The sequence below is a fragment of the Scylla paramamosain genome, chromosome 3 (genome assembly GCF_035594125.1).
Source record: "Scylla paramamosain isolate STU-SP2022 chromosome 3, ASM3559412v1, whole genome shotgun sequence".
Taxonomy (NCBI): domain Eukaryota; kingdom Metazoa; phylum Arthropoda; class Malacostraca; order Decapoda; family Portunidae; genus Scylla; species Scylla paramamosain.
In genome coordinates, this window is record NC_087153.1 from 18300687 (window position 1) to 18315000 (window position 14314).

The 14314-nt window shown below is 39.0% G+C and overlaps 1 protein-coding gene across 3 annotated transcripts in view; it reads right to left on the minus strand.

Moving 5' to 3' along the window:
* Positions 1-449: 449 nt before the first annotated feature.
* Positions 450-14314, minus strand: part of LOC135092124 (putative divalent cation/proton antiporter TMEM165) — a 21940-nt gene continuing 8075 nt past the window's right edge. For all 3 annotated transcript variants that reach the window (XM_063990375.1, XM_063990355.1, XM_063990366.1), the window contains 3 exons: positions 13003-13173; positions 10992-11097; positions 450-7099 (listed from right to left, as the gene is read on the minus strand). In XM_063990375.1, the coding sequence (XP_063846445.1) occupies positions 7035-7099; positions 10992-11097; positions 13003-13173 (342 nt within the window). In that variant the 3' untranslated portion in view covers positions 450-7034. The remainder of the gene's footprint in view (positions 7100-10991; positions 11098-13002; positions 13174-14314) is intronic.

Genomic DNA, 14314 nt, shown 5'->3' on the forward strand with positions numbered 1-14314 from the left:
GCTGAGTTATCTTAATTATCTAGATCCTAAGCTGAGATCTGAGTGTGCTCCGCAGCTCCATTACACCACTGGTCACTAGGAGTAATACATTGTTAAATTAGACATTTGTCACATCTTCGTTCATATATATATAAATATATATATATATATATATATATATATATATATATAGAGAGAGAGAGAGAGAGAGAGAGAGAGAGAGAGAGAGAGAGAGAGAGAGAGAGAGAGAGAGAGAGAGAGAGAGAGAGAGTACAACATATTTGATCTAAAAATAGTCTGATGAATGTAAATTTTGTCTCTGACTAGATAACATAGGTAGATAAGTAAATAAATAAATAATGGAAAAAATGGAAGATAGACTTTCATCATTTTGTGATGGCATCATAAAAATCTATAAATACAGTCTTTAAGCACAGGAATGAATATATGTGGATTAATAAATAAAAGCATTTCATGGTAATCTATTTATCTTACACATTTACATGTACCATGTATGTACAAAACAACTATGGAGATTGTTATCAGTCCTACCACTGGACATGAAGTCATCCCCACCATACCCCAGACAGAACATCAGTGGGATGGACGAGATGGACTGCTCACATGGAGGGCGTGTGCAATAATGGTAATACCACCAATATATACCATCTCTCTCTACCTTTCCCAAATTTAAACTTAAAAAAAAAACCCAAATCTTGAACACTGAAAGACTGATTCATCATACAGAATGTATGCTAATAATATGAGTCATTTCTCAGATTAATTATTAAATAATCTTATATTTAAAAACAATAAATTGATTATGAAAATCAGCTACATAATACATGGACTGGTATGCTGGTACATTTTTCCAGTATCTGAGAGTAGGTTACATGAACACACTACCAAAATTATGTTACGGTATGTATTAACTAATAGCATCAACTATTTTTTCTAGATAAACAGTATTTTAGTATGCAGTGTTTTGTTTCTACTTCATATTTAACAGTGATGTCCCATAAGTTTATCAAGAACATGGGTATGTAACACTGTAATCCTCATGAAACTATGGTATATGCTTCTTTCTTTACACATCACTGCTATGTACAAATGCAAGGCAAAACTTTTTAAGCTCATGTTCGTCATTAAAGTTCTATTTTGCATTGGTAAAAGGAAAGATAACAAAATGGGTTGTCTAGTGAAACAGACCACAAAGCTATTCAGATTTCTATAATCACATGTAACTTTGAATATATCTGCTCATAACAACACAGGTCAATTGGCCACACAATCCAGAGCCATATCAGTAACTGTCAAACCTCATGACTGTGAAGGCACTTGTTACCAGAGACATTGCTATTTTTTTTTTTTTTTTTTTTTTGCCTGCTGTAGTGTACAAGTCATTCAGGAATAAAACAAGACATGGAGCATCAGCAGTCTGAAGATCAAAATTCTGTCTCCAGCACACATATTGATGTCAAATATCCCTTAAACCTACATCCACAATACTATGGGTTATGCAACTCCAATGGATGACTTTATGAGACCTACCATTGTTATGACCTTTATAACCATGGTATGTGAAGGTTTCCAAGAGTTTAATGATTTAGTACTATGAAGAGCAATGCTACATTAAGTGAGTTCCCTGGAACCTGGAACTTGTGTCTTATGCCATAAAACCTTTCTCATATAGAATGCAGTGCTACTAACTGGGTTTTCTTGATCTGAAGATTACACAGCCATCAGAAAAGCCCAAATGAATGACCCTGATATTTCTGAACTATTCACAATAAAGCTATGATCTACAACTCCACCCAATACCTAACCCATCTCAACATCTCTCTTAGCCTCAAAGCATCATCAGATCAACAGTCCTCACAAGAGTCCCATGTATATAGTCTCACCAGGGATCATGCACTGCTATCACTACAGCCCAGACTGTTAGCAAAGAGAGAAATTTTTCTTTTGTTTCTTTAAGTCATAAACTGTTGAAGAGTCAATGCTGTATAATTCACACAAACTTTGCACAGATACACTGCTGTTGAGTCTTTTCAGAAGTTCAACCTTATCTTTTATGGATAATATACAGAAGAAGAATAATTTCCTTTAGTCACTGGAGCCACAGCTGAAGGTAAAACTAAGCAGGTTTAATAAATGGAGAAAACAAATTGGAAATGTTTCTTGGTGTTTAAAAGAGCTGCTAAGTAGCACTAACAAATAGTAGCAGTGGTAGGTTGATACAGCAACATGGGAAATTTGAAATTACACTAGCCAAAATTAGTTCTGGATTGGTGATTGGTGGATTAGTGATGGTTGACCTGTATTTGAAATGAACAGAAGATGTATACATCTTACAACACAAAATTAATGACAGTATGCAACACAAAATGTGTAGTAATATCCAGTCAATTGTGTAGTGTTTTCTGCAATAACATAGAGGCAATTTTTATATAACAATTTATTAGGGTGCTTTATAGGGCTGATATGGCATACAATCAACAATGAAAGGAATTACAATATAATGCTAAATAACAGCCTACATTGATGACTTGGTCATCTATGGATTTCAGCCCATTGCTATTGTTACTGCTCTTACCTCTCATACCAAACACACACACAAATGCAACAAAAAATAAACAAATAAATCAATTAGTGAAATATGATAAATAAATAAAGAGAACAAATAAACAAAATTATAATTTATTCTGAATTTATATAAAGTAAAAGTAGGTACCATGGAGTATTCCAGACTCCTCATGTTTTTGGATTTGCAATCCAAAAATGGTTTTCATAATTCATAAAAAAAAAAATATTTTGAAAATGTTACTGGTTAAGTAATGCATTAAATTATAGTAAATAAAACACCAGATAATAAGATCTACATGCAGGTTATCTAAGGCAGAAAGCTTGCACCCCATAGGTGGACAGCTGATCACTCATCACCTTATTTCATTGCCTTTGTCTATAAAGTCTGGAGAATTGAGGGTTGACATAAAATGTTGAGTGCACACAGTAGGTGAGCATCATAATACATGACATATACTTCACTTGGGTGAAGTATATGTCATACAGTCGTTTCCAGTTTTCTTTGCTCTGGTGCTTCCCTATACTTCAGATACAGCTAATGATAATGTAAAACATTTCTAACAAATGAATAAAACACTTTCATAACAATAATCTTTGCACATAAGCAAAACCATAAAATCCTTATACTTGTAAAATACCAATTTTGGCTCTGATATTTCTCCTTTCATGATACTGATATATTTATGAATCATACTTTATACTTATTTTTTTATGAGAACCAAATGACATTCCCTTAACAATACTAACACATTTTCAGTGACAAGTATAACACACAGTAATAAGACTTCATAAAATGCAGCACTGAAAAAAGTCATACATTCACATTTTAACACATAAAAAAAAAATCTTGATAAAATACTGTTTGAAGTAAGCCATAAATAATTTACTGCAGAGAATGCTAAATTAACAAGAACATGAATGGAGACTAGAGAAAACTACAACTCCATATTTTCCTCTCTCACTCTCTCAATCTTTTACAGCCCATTAAAATGACTTGCCTTCCCTGTATAAGCATCTAACCACTGGGGAGGAAGCCTTTGTCCTGCAGTTGAGTCATAGAAGTTGATGATGATGATGATGATAACCAGCTTGTAAATAATCATTCAGTACCAAGATCTTTATGAAACTCATATAACATGAAACTTTCATTTACTTATTAGTTTTCTTTTTACTTCACCCACCAAGCCACCACCTATTTACAAAATCAGCCAACTGACAAAAAGGAGAGAAAACATTGCAAGATGAATTAGGAGTGAGGTCTCTGGTTTGGTTTGGTACAGTGCTATTGATGAGTTGTGCATGCATGTAAGGCAGTGGTTGGTCCCCAGCTTTTGATAACTCTGGGCTGCATTTCCCAGTGTTATGTTAAAAGTACTGGAGGGAACAACTTCAGAATTATAAGTTAAATTATATGAAATGAAAATCAAATAAATAAGAAAATACACAAGCACCCCTTCCCTAACATACATGTTTTGTATTTATACATAAATGTACATATATCCAGCTGACCTTCCCAGCAAAGAAAGGAAGCTAAAATAAGAAGCTTCCACTTGCCCAACCCCAGCCACAGCCCCCCCCCAACACACACACTTCATACATTCTTTTAGACTAACCAGAAAAGTATCATATATATAAGAATACAACATCCAGGTATACAGACCTTGTTAGGGAAAAGACGAGTAGAGAGAGATCAGTATCAGATGAAGTGGCCACTTCCTGTGGTGATCTGGGATGGGTCATGAGTGTGTGTGTGTGTGTGTGTGTGTGTGTGTGTGTGTGTGTGTGTGTGTGTGTGTGTGTGTGTGTGTGTGTGTGTGTGTGTGTGTGTGTGTGTGCGCGCGCGTTCATCTATCTGTCCTTTCCTTCTCTCTCTCAAATGCACATATACACAACTGCAAGCACACACACACACACACACACACACACACACACACACACACACACACACACACACAACCCCAAGCACATGCACACAGATACATACATCTACCAAGCCTCCCTTCCCATCCCTTAAAAACATAACCATGTCACTCACAGGCCAATCACAGTATGATTTATACATATAAGGAAGGGTATGAAATGAAGCCAGACACATTGCATGAATACACATCACCAGATTCAGTGAATGAGACCATTACAATGGCCATTTACCTTTCCTGATGCTGTGCTAAATACAACCCGTAATAGCAACATGCCATATACAGGGGAAAAGAAAGATCACCTTCATAATTTTTTTTCTGAGCAGCCTCAAAACATTTTCACAACACAGTGACATTAACACAATAATACTTTCATCTCAGTATCTTGAATTTTTATGAAAATGCTAACAATTGTAAAATTAAACCTATTATTGCCAAACAGTACATCCCATTCTATAAGCCCCACTACAAGTTAACTCTGGAACACTACCTTTGTCTATCTGTCTTACAATTTAAATTAATTTTAGAAAGGAGGGTCAAGACAGGGACACAAGGAAACTGGCCTTCTCTGGGGACTCAATTACTACCTGCTTTTCAGAAATGAAGATTGAACATATCTTTTCCTTAGAAGTGTTGTCTTTGACCAGTCTCCTTTACATGCAAAAGAATTGAATAAAAAAAGAATAAATAGGAAATAAAAGATGTAACAATAATTTTTAAGTCTAGTCTCTATAGATATTTAGAATGACAAATGGAATAACATGTGCACACAAGTACTGTACCATTTATCCAGCAATGTCAGGACTGGAGATGATTTAAATTTCTCAACTTTCAGGTTTTTTGAGCAGGGTTCAACACAAATGTATATATTTAACTACATATCAGGATGAGATCCCTTAAAAACAGGGAGCCAGATAAGATGACACACTTTGTCTCCCTGGAAAAATTAAAATACAGAGCAAGGGATTTCCAATTTCCTCAATCCCTCTCTTTCTTTCAGTGGCCTCCTATCATGTGCAAGGGATATGGCACTACTGTCACAATTTGGCTGTAGAGTGTGTGGTATGATCTTTATTAATCCACTTGACAGCCTTAAAGCAGACAACACTGTATGTCACCACACCATAGTTTGCATGCTCACAATCCCAATCCTCATCTCTCTTCCTGAGAGTGCCAATATCCTTCCAGATGCATCTCTTTTCCCCTTTACTCTCCCTTACAAGACATTCACATGTGAGCATTTTTCACCACTGCACAAGGAAATGCCATGGTGGTCTTTTCAAGAAGGAAGGTTATAAAGGGCATGGCAGCAGCAAAAAATTAATACAGCCACACATAGTAGAAAATATTCAACACACAATGTGAAAATGCAATGTGAAGATTATAACAACAGGGATCCACTGTCTATAATAAAGGATGCAACACCAGCCTGAGAGCCATTAGTGAAACCTGTGGGTGACACAGTTTCAACATGAAACTTTCCAGTCTGATGCTAGCAAATCCATTCAAGTGACACTCTATCCAATTCTGCACTTTTAAACTGATGCAAAGTTTTCAGATGTTTATTCATTCAATTAAAAAACTGTCTCAGTAGAATTTCAGTTGAATGAGTTTCTTCTACTTTTTAATATCATATATAAAAGATGTCCCAATACCAAAGTATCCACTACATGCCACATTGGAGCACTCTTCATCAAGTTTCATGGGAAACATTACTTTCTTCAAAATATCAAAAGCCACATCCTTTCTTTGAGGTTATCAAGGAGCAGGCTGTCTTTTCGTTGGCTTTCCACATGATATCAAATGAAAACTGTGATGAATTGTGACAAATGATTATGAAATTGTAGAAATGGTTATGTATGTGCAGCTTAAACTGCCATGCACCAAACAAGCCAAACTGAAATAAAGACATGAGCAGTAAACTGTCACAAGTCCACCAGATGAAGAACCAGTCTTTCAAAACAGCCAAATTTCTAGAAGCCAGATAAATGATTCAGTGCTTGTAATACATCACAAATTCTAATTTTTGATCCAGTTCATGGGCAGGGTTCTGTATCACATGAGGCATGAAGTTTAAGTAACTAAGTGAAAATTCCTAAACTGCTAAAAAGATGGCATTACTGTCTCAACACAAAAAATTGAAAATATTTTACATTAAAAATATGACACTGCACATCCAGTAGCACATGTTCTTGAAACATAATTATTACTACTGAAAATAACAATGTAGTATAGGTACAATCCACAATGACATGGTAACTTATATGAGAATATGTGAAGCTTAAGTTACTTCATATTCTGTGGCCAACACTCCCTATACCAATGGCTAAAAGAGCAACATTTCAGCCCTGGAAGTTTCTACCACACAACACCACAGCAGCTTATAATTTACAAAGTAAAAAAATAAACTACAGTACAAATATAGCACATTGTCTTTCTCTAGCTGAGTTTGTATGAATGGCTATAGGATTCTTTGAATAAAGTGTGAACATAACAATGATTGCACAACACAACTCCCACCTCAAGTGTAGCGATGAGTGGACACTATTTTCAAGGCCCAATTATCAAGGCAGATGCTGCAAACACCAAAAAGGTAATACCGCCTATGATTGTCACTGTAAAGAACAAGCAGAAAAGACGGTTAATATGTAATAAGTTCACTAATATTCAGTCATTATCTATAAGGTTGCAAACGTTATTACTTTGTAAAAATATACTGGATCAAACATCAATATGATCCCCTGCTAATAAGGGCATATACAGAATTTTTCTTGTAAGGGAAATCAAGAAATTATACATGTGTAGCTCCAATATCAAGAACTGTTTTCCCATGCTTACAGGAATATTCCAAGGAATGACAACTACCTTACTTACTTCCCATGTCTGGTAGTGTTGTCCTCTATTCAGCAAAACAACTTATTCATATGTTGTGGCCATTCCAAAGTGTGGTTCCTCCAAACCCAACCCCCCTATCCAATTCAACAGTTCACCTATATGAAATTTACTTTCCAAAAAATTAATCAATAACATAATTTTATGTATTAACAAACAAGTATAAACCATAAATATTTTCTCTTCTCCATTGGGGCTGAGAGGCTAAGAAAGTGGTGTGAATTTTTTTTTTTTTTTTTATGTAGGAAGGACACTGGCCAAGGGCAACAAAAATCTAATAAAAAAAAAAAATGCCCACTAAAATGCCAGTCCCATAAAAGGGTCAAAGCAGTGGTCAAAAATTGGTGGATAAGTGTCTTGAAACCTCCCTCTTGAAGGAATCCAAGTCATAGGAAGGTGGAAATACAGAAGCAGGCAGGGAGTTCCAGAGTTTACCAGAGAAAGGGATGAATGACTGAGAATACTGGTTAACTCTTGCGTTAGAGAGGTGGACAGAATAGGGGTGAGAGAAAGAAGTAAGTCTTGTGCAGCAAGGCCACGGAAGGAGGGGAGGCATACAGTTAGCAAGATCAGAAGAGCAGTTAGCATGAAAATAGCGGTAGAAGACAGCTAGATATGCAACATTGCGGCGGTGAGAGAGAGACTGAAGACAGTCAGTTAGAGGAGAGGAGTTGATGAGATGGAAAGCTTTTGATTCCACCCTTTCTAGAAGAGCAGTATGAGTGGAACCCCCCAGACATGTGAAGCATACTCCATACATGGACAGATAAGGCCCTTGTACAGAGTTAACAGCTGGGGGGGTGAGAAAAACTGGCAGAGACGTCTCAGAACACCTAACTTCATAGAAGCTGTTTTAGCTAGAGATGAGATGTGAAGTTTCCAGTTCAGATTATAAGTAAAGGACAGACCGAGGATGTTCAGTGTAGAAGAGGGGGACAGTTGAGTGTCATTGAAGAAGAGGGGATGGTTGTCTGGAAGGTTGTGTCGAGTTGATAGATGGAGGAATTGAGTTTTTGAGGCATTGAACAATACCAAGTTTGCTCTGCCCCAATCAGAAATTTTAGAAAGATCAGAAGTCAAGCATTCTGTGGCTTCCCTGCGTGATATGTTTACCTCCTGAAGGGTTGGAGGTCTATGAAAAGATGTGGAAAAGTGCAGGGTGGTATCATCAGCGTAGGAGTGGATAGGACAAGAAGTTTGGTTTAGAAGATCATTAATGAATAATAAGAAGAGAGTGGGTGACAGGACAGAACCCTGAGGAACACCACTGTTAATAGATTTAGGAGAAGAACAGTGACCGTCTACTACAGCAGCAATAGAACGGTCAGAAAGGAAACTTGAGATGAAGTTACAGATAGAAGGATAGAAACCGTAGGAGGGTAGTTTGGAAATCAAAGCTTTGTGCCAGACTCTATCAAAAGCTTTTGATATGTCCAAGGCAACAGCAAAAGTTTCACCAAAATCTCTAAAAGAGGATGACCAAGACTCAGTAAGGAAAGCCAGAAGATCACCAGTAGAGCGGCCTTGATGGAACCCATACTGGCGATCAGATAGAAGGTTGTGAAGTGATAGATGTTTAAGAATCTTCCTGTTGAGGATAGACTCAAAAACTTTAGATAGGCAGGAAATTAAAGCAATAGGACGGTAGTTTGAGGGATTAGAACGGTCACCCTTTTTAGGAACAGGTTGAATGTAGGCAAACTTCCAGCAAGAAGGAAAGGTAGATGTTGACAGACAGAGTTTGACTAGGCAAGGTGCAAGCACGGAGGCACAGTTTCGGAGAACAATAGGAGGGACCCCATCAGGTCCATAAGCCTTCCGAGGGTTTAGGCCAGCGAGGGCATGGAAAACATCATTGCAAAGAATTCTAATACGTGGCATGAAGTAGTCAGAGGGTGGAGGAGATAGGTCGTCCAAGGTAGAGTTTTTAGCAAAGGTTTGAGCAAAGAGTTCAGCTTTAGAAATAGATGTGATAGCAGTGGTGCCATCTGGTTGAAGTAGAGGAGGGAAAGAAGAAGCAGCAAAGTTATTGGAGATATTTTTGGCTAGATGCCAGAAATCACAAGGGGAGTTAGATCTTGAAAGGTTTTGACATTTTCTGTTAATGAAGGAGTTTTTGGCTAGTTGGAGAACAGACTTGGCATGGTTCCGGGCAGAGATATAAAGTGCATGAGATTCTGGTGATGGAAGGCTTAAGTACCTTTTGTGGGCCACCTCTCTATCATGTATAGCACGAGAACAAGCTGTGTTAAACCAAGGTTTAGAAGGTTTAGGACGAGAAAAAGAGTGAGGAATGTATGCCTCCATGCCAGACACTATCACCTCTGTTATGCGCTCAGCACACAAAGATGGGTCTCTGACACGGAAGCAGTAGTCATTCCAAGGAAAATCAGCAAAATACCTCCTCAGATCCCCCCCAACTAGCAGAGGCAAAATACCAGAGGCACCTTTGCTTAGGGGGATCCTGAGGAGGGATTGGAGTGATAGGACAAGATAAAGATATGAGATTGTGATCGGAGGAGCCCAACGGAGAAGAAAGGGTGACAGCATAAGAAGAAGGATTAGAGGTCGGGAATGTTGGGCTTATCTCCAAGACGGTCAGGAATACGAGTAGGGTGTTGCACCAATTGCTTTAGGTCATGGAGGATAGCAAAGTTGTAGGCTAGTTCACCAGGATGGTCAGTGAAGGGAGAGGAAAGCCAAAGCTGGTGGTGAACATTGAAATCTCCAAGAATGGAGATCTCTGCAAAAGGGAAGAGGGTCAGAATGTGCTCCACTTTGGAAGTTAAGTAGTCAAAGAATTTCTTATAGTCAGAGGAGTTAGGAGAGAGGTATACAGCTCAGATAAATTTAGAATGAGAGTGACTCTGTAGTCGTAGCCAGATGGTGCAAAACTCGGAAGATTCAAGAGCGTGGGCACAAGAGCAGGTTAAGTCATTGTGCACATAAACGCAGCATCCAGCTTTGGATCGAAAATGAGGATAGAGAAAGTAGGAGGGAACAGAAAAGGGGCTACTGTCAGTTGCCTCAGACACCTGAGTTTCAGTGAGGAAAAGAAGATGAGGTTTAGAAGAGGAGAGGTGGTGTTCTACAGATTGAAAATTAGATCTTAGACCGCGAATGTTGCAGAAGTTAATGAAGAAAAAATTGAGGGGGGGTGTCAAGACACTTAGGGTCGTCGACAGAAAGGCAGTCTGACCTGGGGACATTTATGGTCCCCTCCCCAGATGGGGACTCCGAGGCTGGTGTAGGAGTCGCCATGATGATTTTAAACTTTTTGAGTGAAGGGTGTGTGTGTTATTAGGTGCTTGTAGTTTTGTGTGGAGGAAGAGAGTTGTCTTTAGAGGGCAGGCTGTGACTGCCCCCTTGTGTTGTGAGACAGAAAGGGAAACGTTCAGTGAGGTCACAGCTGGGTTTAATGATAAGTTCACAGCACCCCCTGAACAGTGCTTTAGACCTCACTGGGAGTAATTATCGTTTCGGCAGGTGTCTACTGCCTTGTCTTGGCTATTCTCCTTTTTGGAGTAGACAGTTTTGGTATTTGTACATATATGTGTATGAACATTAAAAGCTCATTTTCTTGGTAACATGATAAAAATGCCACTAGGGACTTACCTGTTCTGACAGATATTTTACTGGCAATCAAGCGGCCACCAATTACTGCCAGGCCGGTGCACAGGAAGTGGCCAAGCAATCCTCCAAGCACTACACCATACACATCCTGGAAACATTTCCTTCATTATTATTCATAATGTTTTAATATGCATTACCTGTGCTTTCCATTGTGCTTCATGAGTATTTACCTAAGAATGTTACAAAAATGTAACATTTTAAATGCATAGCTCAAGAGCAGGATTACAGTCATTATTATCATGTCTTATCTTTTTGCTATGTATTAATGTCATGTTATTGGCCGAGTTTACCTTGAATGGGATCACGTTTTCTTAGTGTCCCCGTGTTCCAGTTAACTGCCATTCGGACATTATCCTTATTATTGTTATAAGTAGTGTAAGGCTTATTTACCCATTTTATATCATGTAGTATTATTCTCTTCATAACTTAAGTTCTCTATATCTTTATATATATAAGGAAGGGAGTATAATTGAGGTGAAATACGTTGAAAACGAGGGGAGCTTGAGTGGGCAACAACACATTCCAAGGAGGGGAAAAGGCAGAACGCCTTGGGTCGTGAAGTAGGGAAGAAGGTGGCGTTTCTCAGGGGAGGATTTTGGTGTGGATTGGTGATGGAGTGAGTTTGTGGAGGTATTAGTGGTGTAGCGGTATAACCTTGATATCCAGGATCAGGTTAGTGAGTCTTTTGTGGTACCAAGAGCTCTTGTCCGCTGAAATTCGGTTGTTGAGTTGTGCCGGTGACGCTGTTGGAAGGGGTCATAGGTCAAACTGGCAGCCATTTTGTGAGAGGAGGTTGTGGTGTTAACCTTGGAAGTTGGTGTTGTGGTGTATTGGTGATTTTGGGGATGATGTTATGGTGTTATGGGTAATCTTTGGTGATAATGGTAATCTCTTGTGAGGTTTGAGGAGGTGAAATACGGGAATTATTGTTTGGGGACGCGGAAATGGGGTCCGGGTAAATTCCTGCGGTTGAGGGGAAACATTTCTGTGACTGGTGGAGGTGTAAACGGGTTCTGGTGACGTGGGAAGTGACGAGAACGTCATGTAGTAACGTGTGCTACCTCATGTTGTTTGTGAATTATTATTAGTATTAATATATGTGCTTGTAACATAGAATAATCGTGTTTTCTACACCCCCAACAACAATCTGGTATTAGAGGTAATTCCAGGTGTGCTGAGTCAAGGTAAAGGTGGAGTAAGAGATAATTCTGACGATTTCGGATAGGTCGGGTAGGCACTCGAAGCCTTTAAAAATCCAGACCTTTAAAACTTTCCGGGATCAGTGTAACGTCCACTTTCTTGGAGAGATAACCGGGATCGTACGATCGCAGGTAAGTAGGCGATCGTGACATTAACTACAGGGAAAAGGCTCCCAAGAGCCTCACTCCAAGCTATCCAAGCTGTGTGATTGATCCCTGTAAAGTGAGGACAGAAGTACTTTCTCTTCTCCTTTGGGGATCAATGGGGCAAGAGTGTGTGTGTGTGTGTGTGTGTGTGTGTGTGTGTGTGTGTGTGTGTGTGTGTGTGTGTGTGTGTGTGTGAATGTGGGAGTTATGTGCCTTGTCTTGCCTATCTAACTTTTTGGGGAGACAGCCTTAGTATATGTATGTATGTATTATCATCATAGACCTCTATGATTCCATTGCTGGATAAATCCTTTCCCAAGCTTCTCCACTCATCTCTCTTGTGCTCCCAAGGGCTGTTTCAATAACAAAAGTATGGACTTCTACAAATAAATAACTTATATAGAAACTCAGAAAATTGTGTAGTCATCTTACTGAGACCAGCAACAGAAAAGTAACAGATTGGGTTATAAAAATCAGTGAACATTGTTTTACCAAACCTAATAAAATCACTCAATGGACAAAAAATTATAATCACCTCCCATGTTGCCAGGAACAGAAAAGTACTTAATCAGGTCACAAAAGTCGGTGAACACTGTCTACCAAAATGACGTAACATCACACTATGAACAAATAATTCTAACCCTCACCTCTCTTGCTGCCATTACAACTGTGGCAATTTGAGATCTGTCCCCCCACTCAGCCAGGAAAGTCATGGTGAGGGCCTGGAGGAAAATCCGAGGCACCCACCCAAACAAATGTGTCTTCCGTGGGGCTCTTCTAGCACTTGACCCACCCTCCTCCACGCACTCCCTCTCAACCTGTAAGCAAATCATAATTAATTTAGGTATTCACAATGGGCTGAGTTGCCAGTGTTCATCAGTCGTTTTAATGTAGGACTCGGTATATGCTCCCGCAGTTCTTTAGAGATGCACATTCTAAAATTGCCTCTAGAGATACATTTTGATGTGCTGTACCTACGTCCAACAAAACATTAATCGTAAGTGTTTAAGCTAACAATATCCACAGGATCAGGTGATGCAAATTCTAAAGAAGAGTTATTATAAGCTAAATACTCACAACTAGGCTCTCAGTGCTTTCACATTTATTTCTTGTCTTTCTGTAGCTTATCTGGCAAATCCCCAAAAGAATCGAGCAAGTATTATTTGTGCTGCTGAGATAATGAGACAGCCGAAACCATACCATGATGAAAGGACTAGCCAATATCAGACACCAACTTCTCCCCAAACCTGAGATAACGTGTGTAGTATTTAGCTCGTTTTGCCATATTTCTTGCTCTTTGCTCTTTTTTTTTTATGTAGGAGGGGCACCGGCCAAGGGCAACAAAAGTGCAATAAAAAAAGGCCCACTGAAGTGCTGGTCCCCAAAGAGTCGAAAGCGGTAGTAAAAAATTACAGGATACGTGTCATGAAACCTCCCTCTTGAAAGAGTTTAAGTCACAGGAAGGTAGAAATACAGAAGCAGGCAGGGAGTTCCAGTGTTTACCAGAGAAAGGGATGAATGACTGAGAATACTGCTTAACTCTTGCATTAGGGAGGTGGACAGAATAGGGGTGAGAGAAAGAAGAGTCTTGTGCAGCAAAGCCACAGAAGGAGGAGAGGCATGCAGTCAGCAAGATCAGAAGAGCAGTTGGCATGAAAATAGCGGTAAGAGATAGCAAGAGATGCAACATTGCGGTAATGAGAAAGAGGCTGAAGACAGTCAGTTAGAGGAGGGAAGTTGATAAGACGAAAAGCTTTTGATTCCATCCTGTCTAAAAGAGCAGTATGAGTGCAACCTTTCTATACATGTGAAGCATACATATATACATCATACATGGATGGATAAGGTCCCTGTACAGAGTTAGCAGCTTTGGGGGCATGATAAAAACTGAAGGAGACAACTCAGAACACCTAACTTCATAGAAGCCGTTTTAGCTAGAGATGAGATGTGAAGTTTCCA